The 21877-nt window shown below is 39.6% G+C and overlaps 3 protein-coding genes across 3 annotated transcripts; all 3 read left to right on the top strand.

Moving 5' to 3' along the window:
- The first annotated feature begins 46 nt into the window (after positions 1 to 46).
- Positions 47 to 10760, top strand: LOC127373490 (protein FAM117A). Its single transcript, XM_051418019.1, has 8 exons — positions 47 to 870; positions 2513 to 2658; positions 3498 to 3593; positions 3962 to 4078; positions 4695 to 4823; positions 4984 to 5170; positions 6989 to 7160; positions 8757 to 10760. Exons 1-8 carry the CDS (start codon positions 747 to 749, stop codon positions 9046 to 9048), a joined length of 1263 nt encoding a protein of 420 aa, XP_051273979.1. The 5' UTR covers positions 47 to 746; the 3' UTR covers positions 9049 to 10760.
- Positions 10761 to 11869: 1109 nt separating this feature from the next.
- LOC127373491 (cytochrome c oxidase subunit NDUFA4) lies at positions 11870 to 14094 on the top strand. The gene is made up of 4 exons (XM_051418020.1): positions 11870 to 12037; positions 13296 to 13384; positions 13517 to 13577; positions 13795 to 14094. Exons 1-4 carry the CDS (start codon positions 11987 to 11989, stop codon positions 13849 to 13851), a joined length of 258 nt encoding a protein of 85 aa, XP_051273980.1. The 5' UTR covers positions 11870 to 11986; the 3' UTR covers positions 13852 to 14094.
- A 1673-nt stretch (positions 14095 to 15767) lies between these two features.
- On the top strand, positions 15768 to 21396 carry cenpt (centromere protein T). Its single transcript, XM_051418640.1, has 14 exons — positions 15768 to 16091; positions 16360 to 16480; positions 16563 to 16707; positions 16784 to 16877; positions 17043 to 17179; positions 17334 to 17391; positions 17500 to 17636; positions 18103 to 18508; positions 18540 to 19051; positions 19533 to 19763; positions 19855 to 19954; positions 20047 to 20214; positions 20351 to 20455; positions 21006 to 21396. Exons 1-14 carry the CDS (start codon positions 16006 to 16008, stop codon positions 21133 to 21135), a joined length of 2430 nt encoding a protein of 809 aa, XP_051274600.1. The 5' UTR covers positions 15768 to 16005; the 3' UTR covers positions 21136 to 21396.
- Positions 21397 to 21877: the final 481 nt, after the last annotated feature.

The raw sequence follows: 21877 nt of genomic DNA on the forward strand, positions 1-21877 counted from the left end.
CCAGAGCCGGGGCCCGCCCACTCCCATAATTAAATCCACACCAGCGTGGTCGTGGTTGGGACTGTTTAGAGTTTACACGGAGGGGGAAAATCACTGTGGACCACCTCGCAACTTTTTTCTGGGGCCACCAAAACACCCTCCAGAAAAAAAAACTATAATGAAAAACACCTCAAGTTGTTTTTCTTCTCAGAAGACGTTGGAGTTGACGTTAAAGTGACTTTCTTTTCTCTTTTTTAAACACTGGAGCTGCTTCCTTGTTCGACAACGGGGTGAAAATATCTCAACATCCTCACAAAGAAACTTTTGCTTGCTAGGCTGCTAACTCGCACACAAGCCAGAGAGAGAGAGAGACAGATAGAGAGCGAGACAGGGAGAGAGGAAAAGTATGATCACCGCCGAAGACTTGCTCTGAAGCTGTTAGTAACGTCTCATCTGTCGAGATAAGTGTTGATGGTAGTTGTATTTACTGAGAAATGGTTTTCTGTACGACTCGAGACTGAATTTGGTAACGGGTTGTGAGTGTTCATCATCATCATCACCAGTGGAGGAAGGGTTGCAGCTTAACCAGCCACCAGTGTTTCCACACAGCGCCCCCAGATCTGCACCAGGCAGGACAGCCATTGCTTTTTTTTTTCTTTTCTTTTTTGTGTGTTCCCCAGTTAGTTAGTTACTCAGTTAGTTGGTTAGTTAGTTAAGAGGTAGGTACCCCCCCCTCCCCCCCAGAATCAGATTTGTTCCTTGGAAAGATGTCTGGCCGAAGTGGAGTTGGACAGATCCGGGGAGCTACTTTGGGTCCACAACCCCTCAAGGCTACCATACCTTATCAGCTGGCCAGCAAGCCTCGACCCAGCCGGAGAGATGGAAAGCCAGGTATGAGTATCAGACTACATGGATCATATAGTTCTGCATGTATATAGGCTTTAATATGGTGCCATGATAGGAAGTCCACAAAAAGAAATATGGTGTAAAGTGGACTGTTTAAATACAGCCTTACATGCAGTGGTGTAGTGAGATAAGTGGGTATACTCTTTTTATTTGTGCCCCAAATTTTTAACCAGCCCGTACAGGAAAAAATGACAAACTCCTAACTCTTGCACATTTAGCTGGCCAGAAAATGGGCCTGTAGTATATTTCCACACTGTCACTTCACTTCTGCTGCTTGACTTCAGGGAGTTCAGGATCGTTTAGAAATTAACATTAGTCACAGAGGAAGAGCAGATTTTATCATCAGTACTGACCCAGAGAATATAAGGCGAGACAACGACATAAAATGATGCATTTTCATTGAAATATTCCTTATTCCTTGATCCATCCACTCATGAAAATTGGAAAATGATGTCTTTGCCATCCAAAAGAAATCAGCTCGCAGAACACAATGGAATGATGCACATAAGAGGGGATTCATGCTCTGTATACCTGCGTATACCCTGCACTACACCACTGCTTACACTGTTTCACGCCAGTCATATCCAACACTGAGTCTGCTTTAAAGTACTCATTAACTTCTGATATGTTTAAAATATTACTTTCAAATATACCTTGTTGAAGCTCCAGTGGTTAGGAAACATCTGTACCAGCATCACATCATAAAATAATCAATAATGTCACAAAAAGATAAAACTGAAGCATCTCTGTGTATCAATAACTTCCAAAATAAGAGATTCGACTAACAATCAGCTTTTTATTCATTGTTAAATGTATTGTATTGTTTAATAGTCACATGTAGCTGTAAGTGTAATTATATTGGTATAAGTGTATTCGCCTATCAAACTGTCACTTGAATTGAACAATAAAACAATAAAATAGATTTAATATAAATAAAAAACAGTATCGTATAGAAATGTGGATAAATGGATAATACAGCCAAGCAGTTACTACCATACAGATGTTTTTATATTTGCAACAAATTATTATTATTATTATTATTATTATTATTATTTATAGTAAATGCTTGTATTATTGATTCATCTTGCAAATACTGTGTCAATTTATTGATTATTGTTTGGTTGGTGATTTATTAGAAAATACTAAAAAAAATGGCCATTAGAAGTGGGTAAGAAATTGCTAGTCCTAAACCCAAAGATATACAGTTTATAATCACATCAGACAAATAAAACAGGAAATCTTCATATTTAAGAGGCTGGAACCAGCAAATATTTTGGCATTTCTACTTTTTAAAGAAATTATTTGTTATGTTTAAACACTTATCAAAATTGTTGCCGGTGAATTATATGTCAATATTCTAATTGATTAATCAATTCACCTTTTTAGACGTTGATGGTGACATTAAGTCGCTTGAAGCTTGCTTACTAAATTACACTTTTTGAGCACAGCAGTAATATTGATGCTGTTTTTCATGTGTAGGTGAGAATAATAGTTTATGAAATCTAATATGAGAGCACAAAGCTATAACATAGTCGAAATTATGCCACCAACTGATGCAAACTCAATGATACCAAGAGAATTGAATCTGTTGCTGCATGTTAAATAAAAAGTTGTCTGCGTCTGACAGCTGGAAAGACCAAACCGCACCAGCTGAGCTCTGGCATGAGGCGGACAATGTCTCTCGATGCCATCATTGGGCCGTACCTGCAGGGACACTGGCCGAAAGAACCAGAGGGCCAGAGCAGCCTGTCTCGCAAGGACAAATCCACCCAGGTCAGCTCCGGATGAAGAATGTTCCCTACGTGTGAAAATAATAATGCTGGCCACTTTGAACCAGAGCTGCTTTTGTCAGAAAGAAATGAATGGAATGCATTACTTTACCACAGATGTTTCCATATTTAGAGTTTTTTTTAATATTTTAAAGTCATGAACGTCTCTTTTCTGTGATGTTTTTTTTTTTTTGGTGGGGGGCAGATGGGGTCGGCTCATGTTTAGAAGATTAGTTTGCAGTTTGTGCCGATAAAGAAGTTGCTAGGAGACAGTGGGAGGGAGTGTCTGCTGCCTGCATAGCTATTATAGAGTGAGAACCACAGCCATGAGAACAGTCCCTGAAGTCAGCTGATGAGGCCGTTTGGCTGCACCCATCCTCTCTGCTCTGTGTGCAGGCACTCGCCATTGCTCTTTGGTTGCCCACATCCTCCCCCCTCCCTCTCTTTGTTTTTCAGTTTCTCCTGCTCTTTTGCTCTTCTACAAGTGTGAAGACACAGTCTGTGGGTGTGGATGGTGTGATGTGGCTGCAGATCAGCCTTTTGAGCATGAAAAGATATGCTAAGTGTGCAACTCAGGGTGAAATGTGTGTGAAGTCCTTATGTAATGCGTGACTTTAACAGTTTCCAGTCTGAGATCTTACCAGGCAGATTCCGGTTAAAACTTGTGTGTGTGTGTATGTGTGTGTATGTGTGTGTGTGTGTGTATATGTATATATGTGTGTTATATATATATATATATATATATATATATATATATATATATATATATATATATAACTTGTTTATTAGGCACATGTGATCTTCTGTGTATTAGTTCTCACGGTTGCTTTTCTTCCTTACCAGACTCCAGACTCGTGGTCCGATAAATCCCAGAGCAGGAGAGGTAGCAGCAGCCATAAACGATCGGCATCATGGGGCAGCGCTGAGCATCTGCGAGAGGTCAATCCCTGCCTTTATTGCTCAACATGTGTGTTTGTAACAACTAGGCTTGCTAAACTGGACTTGTGTTTGTATCGAGACGGAAAGCTCTTGAAAAGGGCCTGACTCAATTATTTGGACAGCATTGAGCAACAGGAGAGCAAATTACCTCATCTGCCAAGAAACTTCCACTTTTCACAAGAGCTTCCTCCTCATTATATCTTTAATCTGTACCACCCAATAATCAGATCATCCCTACTAAAAGTGTTTGAAGGGACCTTGTTGGCGTGTGTGTGTGTGATATTTCTAAGTCTAAAGGATTTCCTCTGTGTTTGTGTGTGCAGGCTGATTGACTGACAGTGACTGACAATAACCCCTGTTTATTGCAGATTGCTAAACTAAAACAGCAGCTGCAGCAACGCAGCAAGCCTTCAGTCTCAGGGGGGCACGACAAAGACCGCCAGCGTGACTATCCTCAGGGGAGCTGCAGCCTAGGAACTACTCAGGTACCTTAGCATCATCATACCACTTACCTCACACATATGCGGGTGTGCTTTTACACTTTGTACAGACAAAAAGAGCAGATCATCAGGGCAACATGTCTGGCTCCAGAAAAGTTTCACAGATTACTTACATCAAAGCAAGTTACACAGTGCAGCTCATCGCAGGAAGTAAATTAAATAAAACAGAAGCAACAGGAAGACCACTGCATCATGTCGCTTCTGCTTTTCAGAACTACATTTGTTGTTCTGCTTTTCAGCACAGCTGGTCTGCACTATCTTGGTGCTGCACTCCACTGGGAGGAGGCAGTTTCACATCAGAGTGTGGTGATATGACAAACCCACAAGACCTGATTTTATACCTGAAAGTGTTAATATAATTTTAATCAGGGCCAGCACATGTTCCAATTTGGATACAGTATGAAACCTGGTGAATTACAGTGCTTCAATAACTGCATACGAGTGGCTCACATTTTGTTTTAGTACTAACAACTATGAACTCCTCATACAAAGAATGTAGCTCAAAGTGCTTCACAATAAGAGGAAACAAAACCTAAAGTGTCTGATCAGTGTGACTTATAATGCAGCCTTAATTCTATGTAACTTGTTTTCGTGTCCTCAGACTCAGCCAATTCCCATCCCCCTTGCTCCCCTGTCTACACTGGTCCCTCGACTGCGCTGCAGTGTGGAGGGCCTCAACCAGGAGCTGGAAGGCATGTTCATCTGCCAGCCACCGCATCCTCCGCACAGGGTAACTCACCTTGCCCTCACACAGCATACATTGCCTATAAAGAAAGGAAGGCGTTTTTTTTCTTTCTTTTTTTTCAAGATTCCTGCGAAGTAGCACTTAATATAAGTGGTGGCTGACATTAATTACACAAGATAAATTTTTTTTTTTCCTGTCTTGACAGCTCCTCGAGGTTCCAGACGGTCACCGGGCTCCAGTCCCTCCACAGAGCTGCAGCAGTGGATCCCAGAGTGACCCCGCCACCACACCCTTGTCCTCATCGTCTCCCCCCTCCTCACCCAGCTCCCCTCTCACCTACATCTCCACATCCCCACCCAACTCTGAAGATGCACCTCTGGATCTGCCCCAAGGTCTGTTTCTAAGTAGAAAGTATAGAATCACTGCATCCAAATGTTGTGAGGGTTTTCTGTAGAGTTTAGTCCACAATGTCTTTCTAGAGTTTAGACAGAGTTTATAAAGGTGCTTTGTGACTGAACCTTTAACTGGAGGTCTGAGTAAATCATTAAACCTGGAACTTCCAGGTTGCTACAATCATGTACTGGTTTGTTCTGGTTTTAAGCCACATCTCAATACATAGCTTAAAAAAGTTTGAGTAGTATAACTGGAAGCTTACCAGAAAACAAAAGGGAAAGCAATCTGCTGTGTCACGTTCACACCTGCTACAGCCCCTGAAGACAAAGCCTAAAATCAAACCCCCCCCGTCCCCGTCCCCGTCACGCCGGCAAACGTTTTATATATGAAACAGAACTGACACTTTGATGTGACACAAACAAATATATTTACCGTTTTAATGTTTCCAGATGTTTGATATCGGGACGTTGAGCTGAGAACTGACGAGTTGAACGTTGTCCAATTAAAACGGACCCACCGTGGTGACGTTTTTGGTGGAGCTGTTAGTTTAATAGTCGACTTGGAAGAAAGCGAACGTTTTGACAATAAGCTACATCAACACGTCAGTATGTGGAGTTAAACTGGACAGCCCCAATAACCTCTGAATAGTTCTACTTGTTGTTAAATTGCATTGTGAGCGGCAGCCAACGGGGGTGCATTATGTCGGCAGGATCATTTAAAAGGCAACCGTGACTACATTGTGCGTCTGCCCCATTTCTGATACCGTGGCGGCAGAAATTTAACAGCGACGGGCCGCCGCTCCAAAATCAACATAGAGGAAACACTGGTTAAACATCATGATACGCTCATTCTCGCACCTAATTACGAGATAATATTTCAGTTTGCAGTAGCAGTGCAAGTTCCACGCTGGAAAATGTTTCCAAGCCCCGGCCATATAGTAGCACATTAATAAAGGTTTATTTTGTCTTCGGGTCTATGGTGTCTTACGAGGAAATTACGGTACTTTTTAGTTTTCCTTTATGCAACTCAGTCACACTTTCAGACCCATAAGTTTCCAAAATAAGACGCAAATTTTCCGAGGTGTGTATATATTTTCTTCAAAGAGACCTCACATGCCAGAATTAGAATATCTGTATTAACATTGACAAAAATAGCAGATGCTGCACTGTATCATCTACCAGACATTTACCTTCGTTTTGTTTTGTACAATTTTTGTAAATTAAGGTCACTCTTAGGAAAAAAAACGCTTTTTCTTTTTCCTCTGTGGAGACGTAACTTTGTACTAGTAAAGTCTCTTTCTGTGCACACTTCACTCTTTCACAAGTTGACAAAAAGGAATATAACCTTAATAACAGGTTACCAAATACAATATACCTCGTGCTGCTGGTCGTCTGTCTAACCGCACTGACCTAAATTAAAAGGACGACATTTTATTTTCATGTGATGCACTGACTGCAATCACACTTGCTTAAGAGCAAAGAGGAGCGCTTTTGTTGCTTACTAAGTAAACAAACTGAAAAGAGTGTGTGTGTGTCCATTTTAAATACTGACTGTATTACATGACTAAATTTGATGTTTTTATTATCATTTAGTTATTTTTAGAGTGATGCCTAAGCACATAATTCATGATTTTAATGCTCAGAAACTTCAGTTTAAGTTATTATATATATAAAAATTTTTAAGTGTAACTAACTAACTAAATAAGTAATGTGCACACATTCAAAGCTTGTTTTAAATTTTTAAATAACTGTCCTCTAAAGTTTTGCATATAGAATCTTTCATGATATTGACATATTTTTTTCCCTTCCTGTTTTCAGGTTTGATAGACGGTGCAGAGATAGGCCTGCTGTCTCCGTTCCCCTCCCAGAATGAGGCTGACCTCTCCATGCCTTTGCTGATGTCCTCCTCCCCGGGACCCAACAAAAGTTGCTGCTTCCAGAGAGAGCCCCCAGAGGGCTGCGAAAAGGTCCGAGTCTGGGAGGAAACGAGGTACGTTTGTTATGCGCCTGAACAGAATTGACAAAATTATTAATTATTAATGGTGCTATCCATTTGTCTCGTAAAACCCCCGCCCAAGTTGCTCTGCCGCGAGAATGTGACGTAATTGCCTGGCTTGTACCACCATAGCGTTCCATTTGTCTTTGGGCATCACGAGTCGGAAAGAACATGGACGCCACCAGGGCAGCAGCTGTCTTGTTATTGCTTGTGGCTCATCTAAACAAGCTCAATGTGAAATAATGTGTGTTTCTACAGAAACATTAACATCTCAAGTAATTCCGTTATTGCAAGTCTTACATTTCAATAATATTTTGCCATTTTCGCCTATTTCAATTTCAACAAGTGCTGTGGCGTTTGTCTCGAGCCACCAGGGGCCACCAGGGGCCTCCAGGAGCCACCAGGGGCCTCCAGGGGCAGGCTAGTGTTATTGTTAGCTACATTAGCCTATTTAGCAAACCAGCTCGAAAACAAAACTTTACATTGTATTGCAACGTAGTACAAATAGAAAGAAAATACTTATCAATATGGACGCTGCCATCTTTGTTTTGCGGGTCGTACGTTCGTCCTCGTTTAGCTCCGTGTACTGTGAGGTACCCCGAGCTGGACGGCTGAAATTACAACCAAAAGGGGGTGTGTCTCGGTGAAATGTTGCGAGATAGCTGCGAGATTTACACTTTCCAGCTCTGGCTGGGGGTTTACGAGACAAATGGATAGCACCATAAGAGAACAACACTCAACGGGCTCGAGGTGGACAGTTCACATTTAAAAAGTCAATCATGAAAACCAGCAGCAGAACCAGAGATATCCTTTTTTAAAATTCCATTCACTCTTCTTCCTTGTCTTAACCTTGTGCCTATCTTACCCACAATGCAGCTTGGCCACTGACAGTTCGTAGATTCGGGCCACAAAGGGCTTTATACAACTTCTTTTCTCACTTCAGAGTGGAGTTCCCCTTTAACTAGAGGAGATACCCAGTCTATTATTTAATTGAGTTCTTGCACTCAGAAATATCTGATAGGCTCTAATGAAGTGAATTGGACAAATGAAGTGTATCAATTCAAAGTGAGTTAGTGTGTGGATGCCCTCTGGTGGTGATTTCAGGGTGTCCTTTTACAATGACAAAGTATTTTAAATGATAATATATGTAGACATACTAGAACAGGTTTGGTTAAGATGAGGCATTTATACCATTATTTTGGATCTATTCTTCAAACTGTTGAATTGTTTTGGTTAAGTCAAAAATTAAACTTGCAAATGAAATTCCAGTGTGATAATTCTTACTACAGTTGCAATGAACTACTTGTTGATATAATTTTACCTTTTTCCTGAGAGGGTAACTTGTAATATCTTGGAGTCTTGGGTAGAATAAAGCCTGGCACATGAGTGACTTGTGGGTTCTCTTCGTGAGGAGTGACTATTTTTAGTTCATTTGTAAGGGACACTTATACTTATCATGACATAACTCATTTCATGTGATGAACATCTGTGTGTATGCATGTAACCAAACCTAATTTCTGCCATTTACACTTTGACATGTTTTAGTTATGTCATTAGTTTCTCACAGCCCATTCTCCTCTCATTCTCTAGCACTCCACACCAACTCAAGCCAACCCTCATCTCCTCCTGCCCAGACCCTAACAAGGTAAACTTCACCCCCCATGGGGGCTCTGCCTTCTGCCCCGTCAGCCTCCTCAAGCCCCTGCTCCCCTCCATGGACCTGTTGTTCTGCAGCCTCGCCGTCTCTCCAGCAGGCACTTGCTCGAGCCAGGGAACGGGCTCCTGCCAGGCAACGTCCTCTGGCAACCGGGCCGCTCCTCCGGATCCTCCTGCCGCTGCCACTGTTATGGGAGAAAGCTCGGGGGAGGGCCTTGCTTTCTGATCGCAGCTCCAGATCATTTTCTGTGGAAAATGCATGATGCAAATATTTCGGCGGTCTGTGACAGATTTGTTGAATTTACTTTATCTTAGGGAAAGCTCATTCCTTTTCTATACATGTTTAAAATAATCTTATGTTGAAAAATAATAATATTGGGGGGGAAAAAAATGAGTTATTGTACGCAATCCAATGGATATGCTTCATGAGCTATTTGTTTTGGGTTTCTGGGCATTTTGACATTTCTAAATTAAGGCCAATTTTGGTTCTTTCATTTCATAATCCAAAGATATATTTTTGGCCAAACACGGTGGGGCAGTCTTATGGCATGACTTATCACTATTTCTACTCTTAACTCTATCTGATATGGGATTTGTTGGATGACTGACCCCGCCCCCCCCACTCGCTGCACATTTATTTTTCTGTTTCCCCAAAGAAGCCATGACATACACTTACTTACACGCCGACTACGATACTGGTTTCAAACTCTGACTGCAGTGCGTCATCTCTGTCCAAAATGTTAAGAGTCTAGGTCAAGTAAGAAGAACCATTCTCGGATAAGTTTGTTTTTAAGTATTCAAAGATATTTATCTGCAATTCATCTTTAAATGTTTTACCTAACTTGACCTTGCACCTGTTTCTGGTGTACAAAGCACGACAAATCAGTTGGGTACTTTTTTTTTTATTTCTATATATATATATATATATATATATATATATATATATATATATATATATATATATATATATATATATATATATATATATATATATATATATATATATATATAAATAAATAAAAAAAACAACTCAATGAAATCACATTTTGATTATTGTAGACTGAAGGGAATTTTCCAGTTGTTGGACTTGGGTAGCATCATTACCTAAAGGGCTTCAGCTCACGCATTCCTGCTTTAAAAATTGTACAGATGTTATTTTTGTCGTTCTCTTGTTTACTTGCAAAAAAAATGTAACTTGTGCACGTCTTTAATGTATATTCCTTGATGTTCTAGATGTGTGCTTGATGGTATGTTTATAGTTTCAAGGTTTCACAGCCTAGTTGACTACCTAACCAGTTTTAGTGGTGTAGATTTGTCCTCAGTGTTTATTTTTTCTTCTGCCAAGCTGACAAGTTGATGTTCAAATAGTTTTATTTCTGGTAGACATGTTTGCACAAATTGAACTGCTACTTTTGAGTCGCATTTCTTATTTTTATATTCACTTTTGTACTTTAAGAGTAGTAATGTGTATTTTCTACATCCTTTTTCAATTACCCGCAACATAAGCTAAAAAAAACCCTGTTACTTTTAGTTTTGTTCTGTCAGTATAATTGAGGCAGGTGTTATATGAGATACTGTATCGGGTGGATTTTTATGCACTTCCAGGAGAGGGTTTTTATATGGAGGAGGAGACGTTTCTTCCATACGTTAGTCCTGGGTTTATTGTCTGACAGGAGTTTTGTTTATGTGTGTGCACGTGGATGGAAAGTTAACTAGTCAGATCATTTGACTTACTTCTCCTAGTTTTAGTATCATGGTGAAATACCGATTGATTGAAACATTGTTTTTTTTTCAAAATAAGCTTCAATTTCAATGTTTTTTCACTCTGTGTGGATGCTGTGGGCGTGCTGTTATCTCAGGTTCTGTGTTCTGTCCACATAAATGTATGATTGATAACGTGTTGTCTTTGTGATTTATTAAACTGGTCTTAAGACGTAACTCATAATGCTCTGGTCTGAATGTCTGCAGAGAGTTGTGATACCTGTAATGGGTCTGCTGTGTGTCATTGTGAAATGAGAATATGGGTAAAAAAATATGAATACATATATTAGATCTGCATTTCCTCCCCACATTGTTACATCGACAGAGTGGACGACGTTTGCATTGTTAAACCAAAATTCTTTGCTGATACAATCAATTGTCCATTGGTCAGGTCATCCAGATGTTGATAATACAATTGTGTTGTCCTGGATGAGATATTTAAAGTCTTCACATTTGTCTTTTGTACTTTCTGTATTTCTAAGTTGTTTTGGGGAAAAGTATAAACCTGAAGTCAAATTCAACAGTTAAATCACCTTGTTGGAGTAAAAATGCATGCAAATATTTCGGAAACAGTCAGTTGACTATTTTGATAATTGATTGTTGCATTTTTGCTTGAAAAATGACTCAAATGTTTGCTGGCTCCAGCTTCTCAAACTAAACTGAATATATCTGGGAATCAGCTTGTTGGGTGGACAAAACCAACTGTTTAAATAGCTTATGCCAACTTGATCTCTGGAAGATTATGATTGGTATCCTCACTGTTTTCTGGCATTTTACAAAGTGATTAATGGATTAAGAAAATAAGTTGCAAACTTGATGAACTCTGTTTCCTTCTGGCATTGTTCCATTTATGTTATTAGCACTTTGAATTGTGCCGTTACAACAATTTATAGCTATAAGAGCTGTCATTTTCCTTTGACAATACTCTTCAGTTATTTGAAAAAGGAGAAACCTTGAACAATTCAAATGAATCAGGTTTGTCCTGATGGAGCTGAAATGCTTTACTTATAAATAGTGGCTGGGCAGTCTTTATCTTTCTCTCACATATCAGATTGCATTATAACTTTCCCCTTGAAACACATTTGTTTAAAAGCATTCAAATATGACAAAAAGTCAAACATTTTAAAATACAGAAACTGTGATGTCAGTGTTCCTTTCTCTGGATCATGAAGATGTGAGGGGGATCTTTAAACCTTGTTGCCCCGCACATGATATAAACGATAAGCAGGGTCCACTCATACAGCTGTTGTCGTTGCATTGTGGGATTGGCTGACGGTAAAGGAGGCGGTGGTTAGTTTACTGTACGTCCAGGAAACAGCACGAGATCCTCCGCAGAGAAGCGCGCATTTTTTGCCGGCAGATATTCGCTTTAAGGGGCTCCGTCAGCGGGAGAATTGTCCGCCATGCCGTCCATGTTGGGGGTCGTCGCCAAACAGCTCAAGAGCCATCCAGCTGTAAGTCCTGAACCCTGTATTTTTTCTTTTTTTTTTGGAAATAGAAAAACCTGAACGACCCGGTGACATTGAAAGCGCTGGGAGGACGCAGTGTGGTTTAGCGCTTCCGTTACACCCAAATTCCTATCTTAATTAGGCCTATCGGATTTATTATTATTATTATTTATTTGTATTAATTGAGCTTTCATCAATTAATGAAACGTTTGAGATATTTTACAATATACATTTAATATAAGTCTATGACAGAAATGTCTAAATTCCTCGACAGTTACCACAAATGTATGATGAAATGGACAATAAAGACACCAATAAATCCACATTATAGTCCACCTTTATCTTCTTCCTAGTCCTTCCTCTCTCATCACTATATTCCTGTTACTACCCTTCCTTCTGCTGAGGCTTATATATTTTTTTGCTCTGGCACCCTCTCATCTAAATGACAGGATTATTCTTTTCCGCGTTTCTTTGGCAGCAGTAAAAATGAAAGCACCTGCCCCGATGCTGCAGGATACATTAAATGAAGCACTAAGAGCCACTATTGTAATTTGATCTTTTAAAGGGTGAAGTCTCCGCTATGATGGGGGACATAGCGTTGCCCTGTAATGGGTACACAGCCAGCCATGTACGTGTGTCTCTGCAGCACGTACAGCACAGTATGGTCTCCATACTGGCATGACTCAAGGCCAAAGCAATGCAAGAGTGTGTTTATCAAGGACGGCGGGGGGATACAGTTTGCTTTACGGCAGCCTCCATATTAATAGATCAGTATGGGCCTTAATAACCGGTGCTTTCCTTTAGATTAATCATGTTTATGATTAAATTATAAGGTTATGATACAGTATAGGATTATTTTATGTAGTCTACACTCATATGCTGAACACTGTGCACTGCAATGTTGCTGCTGGACTAGAATAAAACAGAGGTTCCCAACCTTGGGCCTGGGGCCCCAACAAGGGGTCACAAGACAAATGAAGAGAAAGGAAAGGAGAGGAATATGATGCAGTTATTCGTATCTTCTTTTGTATTTTCCAGTAAATCTTTGCTTTCTTTCTTGTGAATTACTGGATAAAACTAATGCACATGTTGTGAGTAGAAAGTCCTTTTTAACGGGTCTCAAGACAGAAAGGTTGAGCACCACTGGAGTATGGAATAGTAATGTATATTTGTCGTTGGTTTTCTCATTTTAGTATTGCAAATTATGTTATAATTGGTGTGAAACCGACGTTGTTATTCATTTATCTTGCTCTTTACCCACTAGCTGATCCCCCTCTTCATCTTCATCGGTGGTGGGGCAACCATGAGCATGATGTACCTGGCTCGGCTGGCTCTGAAAAACCCAGACGTCTCGTAAGTCTCTATAACGAGAGAGAAAGAAAGTATAAATTGGATTTAACTTTGCTTTCTTCAGTGTGTGTGTTTAAGTTTCATCAGAATACCCTGATAACGTCACATTAAAGACTTTTATTTGCTTGCCCTCAGATGGGATCGTAAGAACAACCCCGAGCCCTGGAACAACCTGCAGCCGGACCATCAGTACAAAGTATGAGCCTTTGTGTACATTTTGTCCAAATAACATCTGACGCACATTGATCATTTACTGTCATCTTTTGTATATCTATATGTGGCTTTATTGGTTAGATTCAAACCGAAAGCATATTTTCTGTGGACAACCATAACTCTTCTGTTATCTTGTCTCAAAGTCCATATAGCTCATACTGATTGTGTACATTTGTTTGTTTGTCTGTGTGTACTTCCAGCTTTTCACAGTTAACATGGACTACTCCAAGATGAAGAAGGACAGGCCTGATTTCTAAGCCGAGATGTCTTCGCACCTCTATCTCCGACATTATTGTCAGTGTGATGAGCCTTTGCACTTTTTTCCACATACAACACAAACCTGAAGCGAGGGTTGTGCTGCACTCATTCAGTTGGTTAATTTCCAGTGTGAAGGGGATCATCCACTTATCAATGACTGTATGAATAAAACAGACAACCACCTGTTTTACTAAATGATGAATTTATTTTTGTTGTAAATTATTAAAATCATTTAAATCACACTTCTCATTTGCATGTTTATTTATTTTGCACAGGGTTGAAGATTTCATATTAGTATTTGTTTGGTGGTAGGGTAACGATTGACTAGCAAGAAAACTTAAAATTCTAAATCTTTATTTAAATTATATGGTTGCTGTCGCCACCTGACATTTGGGTTGAACACAATAAGGGAAAACTGGTAACAAAAATGTGTTTGAAGTCGATTGAATTTGGGACATTTTGTTGTCAACACAACATCAATGAATCTACTTTAATATACTTCTACTTAATTAACTATCTACATTAATATATAACTTCACAATGAATTTAAACAACATAATCCACCAAAGTATAACTGGTGCTGTAGTTGTTGAATGCTGATGAGTCTTTTATTTTGATAAAAAGAGGAAAGTTATAACATTTGATTAGCCAGTACAGTAGTAAATTACTCATTCAGGTTTCCACAGAAACCCCCCAGTAATACGTTTAAGCCCATTTTAAGAAATTACTGTGAGCAATGAGCTCTTAACTCAGTCATTTCCTGTCACGTATTGAGGTTTGCTTTCAGTCTGTGGAGAATACAGCTATTGTGGAGAACAGCGCCTGATAACTGCAGCTGCTTTGATTTCATGAGGTTATTATAGTCCATGTTAGTGACGCATCAGCAGGTCAGGAGAAGTGATCACCACCGACTGACTGTTTTTTATATTTTCTATCATTAAACACTGGCAACATTAGGAAACATCTCTCCTTAACCACATAACAAATGTATTCTTCACCTTGTGACACCCAGATAAAACACCACTTACCACTTGACAGGGACACCTTCAATATACTGACAAATATCTCTCTCTCTATAAATATATGTATATATATATGTGTGTGTGTGTGTGTCTGTGTATATATATATATATATATATATATATATATATAGTTTACATTTTATTTATGCAGCAACACATTTTGGTGACACCATTCTTTCAAAGACAACCACTCTGTGTTAGTATTTAACCTTTGTTTGTATATTTTTTGTTTGTCTATTTGTCTGTTTCTTGGTTTTTTACTTTGGGTGCATCAGTTTCCTTTACAGTAGCTGTAGTTGTTATTCATTTTCTGACCAGCAGAGAGTGCTGTTACACTAACCACTGGAAAAATATTCTAGTCATAGACTGTTATATTTAAAAATGATCCTGCAGGGACATTATGTCACAAGAGATGGGGAAAATAAATATTTAAGTTGGGTAAATTTTATAAACACAAATAAAAAAGGGTAAGAAAAAGTATTGTGGCTTTCAAAATGTGGATAATCACACCGTGATCAAACGTGAATCATTTAAAAACCTTAAAAATGAAAAGGCTATAACTCTGTTTGCCTTAAACTAAAGTGTTTTCATTGAGTCTTGTGTTACATGTTACTGTATTTGTATTTGTCCAAGAAGAAACTGGTGATCGATTCATCCGCAACAACGAGGTTGATAAGTGATTTTAAAATATTTATGTATATATATATATATATATATATATATATATATATATATATATATATATATATATATATATATAAAATATGTTATTATTTTAATATTTTCACAAAACACCGAACTTGCTTCCCCCTAGGTTCTTCAATTGGTGGCGATGCTACCATATATCTAAAACAGAAGAAGAAGATCTGTCTTCTCGCGATATTTCACTTAAAATTAACGCGGGACCGTGTGAGACATGAATCCGTTGAAACCACGTCCACGGGTGAGAAAGGTAGCGTTAGAAAGTCAACAGAGGGTATATGATGGCTCGATTTCATCAAACGTGTAATAAATAAACCTGTACGCAGTTTAGCTTCGTTTGTTGAAGTCGGTGTTATTCGTTCACTGTACTGTTTACCAAACGTTTGCTAGCTAACATCCGCTAATCAGCTGACTGAGCTCGGTTTCTAAATGGACCCGACGGAGGACTTGTCTGCTCGGGTCTTGCTGAAACATATTCTCAGCACCGACCCACCCAGGTCTCCCATCACCCGCAGGTAACTTACTTTTATCTGTGTTGTTCTTCTGGGAAAGAACTCAAATGCTAACGTTGCTCATCCTTGATCTGCCTAAGTAAGCTTTAAGTTGGATGCTTGAACGTATAACTTGAATTAAACCGAGTAAAACTGTGGAAAAAAAACACACTGTGAGTATATAAGTTTACACTTAGGATGTACCAAGTTGCCATAGAAATGCTTGACTTTCAGACAAATGGGTCTCAGTGTTATCCAGTGCTGAACTAAGTTTGTGCTGTGTTGTCTTTAGTTCCTCCAAAGCCCAGAGTGCCAGTGCAAGCAGGCGCAGCAGCAGACTGAGTAACAAAGATGCTGGTGCCCAAACCCCACAGGGCCTCCTAAGGCGCAGCCTGAAACATAAAATACGTGAGGTGAGGAAGATGAGCAGATCTCATGCTGATGATGGGCAAGTTGTTCAGTCTCCTAAAGCTGACCTATCTACCTTCTCTCCAGAGTATAACCAGGAAATCCCTGCCTGCTACTAAAAGGAGGACCGCCTCAGTTGTGCTCAGAAAGACAAACACGCCTGCTCCATCCTCGATGCTGTTTGACGATGGAGACACGCCGAGGCACATACTCATGAACATCCTGCGGACCGGTATGTGCATGGCCTTTAATCGTGCATCATGTTGTCACTGTTTGCTCTTAACCATGTCATTTACCATGTGATTCAGAGCCTGTGAGGTCCCCAGTGGTTCATGAGAAAGCTGCCTCAGAAGAGCCACAGCCGTCTTCTGCCAACTCCAGTATTACCAGCAAGCGTCCAAGGTGAGCTGTGTGTAACCGGTATTTGAGATCCAACACTATTTTAAATAATTGCACTAATGTTGTTATGAGGAATTGACATTTTATATAATAAGGAACTGGCTAAGTTCTGTAGTGTGTGTGTGTGTGTGTGTATATATAACAGGTTTATATTTGCTTTACTTCTAGTATCGAACTGTCAGGGTTCGACTTGCCTGATATAACTATTGGCAACGCAGCAAGTACGGCGAAGGGACTGAGCAGAAAGAGACCACGTCGGAGCCTTAATGTAACAGCTTTTGAAAAGCGTCTTAAAGATGGAGATGGTGAGGTTAAAGCCACTAACAACAGGCTTCAGTGCTTTAATGGGACTTTGTTACATCTTAAGGATGTTTTGTAAATTCATACATTTGAAGCTGTATCAGGGAACAGTTATCATGTATGTTTTATTGACCAGCTAATGGATGATTGTGCTTACAGGTGTTGAAGAGGAAAATGAGGAATCAGTAGGGGACCATTCATCACTTTCTTTGTCAAGGTAAGTTGCATAAATGTAAAAGGGGGACTCTGATGTTGGCAGCACTAAAACAATGTTAATGAGTGAGTAGTTAACTATATGACCTGTCCAATTTGTCCCGTTTTGCAGTTCTACCTCTCTGAGTCTAAAAACACCCTTTGTGGATGTTCGGACAGAGAAAAAGGGCCTGCAGAGAAGAGCATCAAACCGTCGGATAATCTCAGAGGAAGAATTTGGAGCTGCTGTGAATAAAAGGCAGATGGGAGGTGATTATGATGATTAAAGTACTCTTCATAACCTACCAAAGTATTCCTTTGTGTACCATGTTTGATCATGTGTGTAACAAGTTGATGAGAGCACAGCTTATTCATTTATTTATTAAGTCTTTATAATAATCATTCAGATTCTATATTTTTTTTAATTGATTTGATTCATTGAATAATTAATTCATTGACTAATAGTTTCAACACCAGGCTGTTGTAAGCGTACATGTTGCCATCCCTGTATTCTGACTTATGTATCTTTTTTTAAGTGTACATTTCAAATTCCAGCCTAGCTACATGACCGGCAGGTGGAAGTAAGCAGATATAGCTGTTACTTTTTAGAAGGGAGGAGCAAATAGTGTAGTATGTATGAATATAATTTAAAGTAATCTGCCACTGCTGTCCTCACTATTGTTGCTGATGCTAATTTTTTCCTTCATGGTTTTCTCACTCCCTTCCTGTCACCCAGGACCGAGCAGCTTTGCGCAGATGGAGTGTCTCAATGAGACCACCTTCTCTGAGGGCTTCACTTTGGGCCTAAGCAAACTCAGTGAACCTGATATCACAACTGATATCCTCCACTGTAACACGGCTCTCTACGCCCAGCCCGATGCCATGACCTCCAACTTTTCCATTGTTGCGACTCAGGACAAGCCCACGGTGATGGCGTCTCAGCTTCAGAGGCAGATGATAGAGGAGGAGGAGGAGCAGACGGAAGCGGAGCAGAGCAAGCCGGAGAAGGAGAAATCAATGTATCTGTTTCCAACTGAAGAGGGAGTTGTGGCAGAACCTCAGAATGAAGAATGTTTTTCTCAGTCCGTGGATAATGGGACAGCAGATGTTCAACCTGAAGATCCTGAAGAAGCAGCAGCCATGTCGAAAGTCATGTCTGAGGAGGAGGAGGAGGAGGGGGGAAGAGGAGGAGAATCGAGTGGAAGCTGAAACAGAAGAGGAAGACTATCAAAACGAAGAAAAAGAAGGCGCAGTTGACTCTCAAACTGAAGAAGATATAGAAGAGGGTGGAGTTGATTCCCAGCCTGAGGAGGATGTTGCAGCCAGGTCTCAGTCTGAAGACGAGGAGGTTGCGGCTGACTCTCAGATGGAAGAAGATGTTGAAGAAGGTGCAGTGGACTCTCAGATTGAAGAAGAAGGTGCTGCTGATTCTCAGTTTGAGGAGGATGTGGCTGAATATCAAGATGATCCTGCAGCCAGTTCACAGTCTGAAGAAGAAGATGGTGGTTTGGCTGATTCTCAACCTGAAGATGAGCATGATGGAGAGCTGAGGGAAGATGACGAACCGCCATCGGAACAGCTGCAATGTGACTTAGAACACATCAGTCGAAGGGCTCATCTCTCGGGGGATGGAGTCGTGCCTGTAACAGAAGCAGGCAGGGATTTAGCAGATACCACAGATGCAGGTAAGGAAGTCAAAGTATCACTTACTGTGGATATAAGGGCTGTAACTAACAACTCTTTTTTATTATTATTATTATTTATTATTGATAAATTAATCAACTTTTTAGATTGTCTATAAGATTTAAAAAATGTTGGAAAAGTGAAAACTATAGGTTCCCAGATCCTGATTTGATTCACAATGATGTGAAACAGAGAAGCTGGAACCAGCAAATGTTTGGCATTTTGACTTAATAAACAACTTGAACAAGTAATAGAATTTCTGATGATAACTAATCATTTAAGTAATAGTATGGATAATACTGTTTTTATTATCAGCCTTTAAAAGAGAACGACTATATCACTATTGCAATGGGTAATGAAGTGAAATGAAAGACATAAACTAAAAGCTAAGATGATAATTACATGTTAAAAATATTTCCTGTCTCTAGATAAACTGTCAGAAACAAGAACTTTCACATGTGTGTTGTTGTTGTTTGCATCTAGCGTGGTCTGATGGCAAGTCCAAAGCACTCAGTGCTATTGAGTCCTCAACCAAAGGACAAATGGGTGCCTTTTACACAGAGGCCGAGCCCAAGTCGGATAAAGAGGGCTCCTTTCATCTATCAATTGATGACCTGAGTGACAATTCACCTGAAGAAGCTGCTGCTCAGGACCCTGCTGAACAGGAGGAGGAGTGGGAGGATGAAGAAAATGAAGAAAATGAAGAGAGTGAAGGTCAGTCTCTTCATGTGTGTGTGGGGGGTTTTTATTTTGAAAAAAATTAGAATAAGATTAAAACGTGTTTATGTTTTTATAAAATCTTCAGAGGTCCCAAGCAAGACTCCAGCATTTGTCCGAGAGAAAAGGAACATGTTTCATCCTGATCCTCTGGCCTCACCTTCTGTTCTTAAGAATGTTCAAACCAGGCAAGTTGCACTTCCTGCTACACCGAAACGTCTCATCTAGTCCCGATTCCGATCATCTTTAATGTTACTGACAAGTTCTTTCTTGCTACCAGCAGTACAAGTGAAAGTTTGCCTGCAGCTAAACCTAAGCAGGTGAGAAAAGTGAGGACAGGGCCAGCTAAGAAGCAAACAGGCCTTCCTAAGAGCTACCTTATGGGCGTGTTTAAGCACTTCGCCAAAACAAAGGTCTCTGCAGACGTTTACCCTGTCCTCAAAGAAACGTAAGTAACTATGACTGTAGAGGTTTTGAGTACATAGTGGATTGCCTTATTATGTTTTGCACTGTAATATGATTGATGGCTTTTTATTAGCTGTACTGTATACACTTGCTTCATTGTAATTCACTTTCTTTACCAGAATGGATAAATTCTTTGAGCGGATGGCAGAGGACTTGGAGACGTATGCCGTTCACGCAAAGAGAAAAACCATAGAGGTTGAAGATGCTGAACTTCTGTTGAGAAGGTAAGTGTGTGTGTGAGTGAGCGTGTATTAATGGCTTTTTGTTATAATGTTTTTTATGTGACAAACTCTTAAAAAAAAAAAAAAAAACCTTTAAAAAGTCTTAGATCATGAAATAAAATGAATGCTAGTTAACTGTGTGTCTCCTGCACGCAACATTTGGCTGTTTCAGTGTAAATCACTTTCAGTTGTATGTTATTTTCTTCATACGGGGCTTTGAGTTGCAACTTGTCTTTTAGGGTTGAAATCAATCAACTTCACAAACCTCAAAACGGCATCAAGAGTGTCAGACATAGTATGCAGACAGGCAAAAAGCACTGATACACTAGGATTATACTGCCCTCTAGATGGCAAGCTTGAGCTCCATATTCAGTGTGAGGAAAAGCAAAGGTGACTCTGACATGAGCAGTAAGCATAAGAAAGGAAAGGAATTCTAAAATGTCCCTATAATATACAACATCCATCTATGAGAGCACACTTCTTACTAACTGTGCACAAAAACGGCTGACATATCTTACATTTAACTCAACTGGTGTGTTTTTGGACTCTGCAGGCAGGGCTACGTGAATGATAAGGTGCCGGTGGAAGTGCTTATTGAAAAATATCTTCGTATGGACCAGCGCAAGCTCCTGATCCCCATTGCAACCAGTGGAAATGTCGTCATCCCTAAAAAGCGGAGATGAGTGTCTTATTTACGGCTACATTTTGTTTTATCTGGTTTCATTTTGGGGGAATTTTAGTTGTAATGCATTTGATTTGGACAACTGATATCTCCTTTTTAATCAGAATATAAAGGTTATCTGTGAATGTGTAAATATTTGTCAACATACTCTTTACTAAGACTTCAGTTTTGTATGTCATGTCTGTTTAACTTTTTATCTGTATTATTATACTGTGGGGTCAAGTCTGAGTGGTGAAATAAAGTTATCTGATTCATTTCTTGATTAGTAGCCTTTAATTGTAGTATTTCCATTATTCCAGTGACTTTGTTGACCCATGTGAGGAAATAAGTCAAAGACCATTTGTCCTCTGTATGAAAACAAATAAGAGTTTTGGTAAAAGCTGGGCTAGTGTGTATTTTTTTTTTAGTGTATATGAGAAAAGAGCAACATTTTTTGCAGAGGGATTTGAGAAGGAAGTCCAGCAGAGGTCATACTGTCCTGTGCTGCAAATTCATGATGACTTATCCGTATCACATGAAGTCGGACTGGTGCAAACAAATTATTTTGCTGACGTAAATGGAAGAACTCTAATCCTCAACTCTTGAAGTTTGTTCATACAGTTTATTGTCCTTAGAAAGACATTAGGTCTTAAACATTAGAGGTTAAAGATGTATTAAAGACACATTCAAGGTGAGCGGATGAATCCAGAGATTAATTCTGTCTACATTTTAATTAAATTCAACCTTTAACAGTTGATATCCGT

The sequence above is a fragment of the Dicentrarchus labrax genome, unplaced genomic scaffold (genome assembly GCF_905237075.1).
Source record: "Dicentrarchus labrax unplaced genomic scaffold, dlabrax2021, whole genome shotgun sequence".
Lineage (NCBI taxonomy): Eukaryota > Metazoa > Chordata > Actinopteri > Moronidae > Dicentrarchus > Dicentrarchus labrax.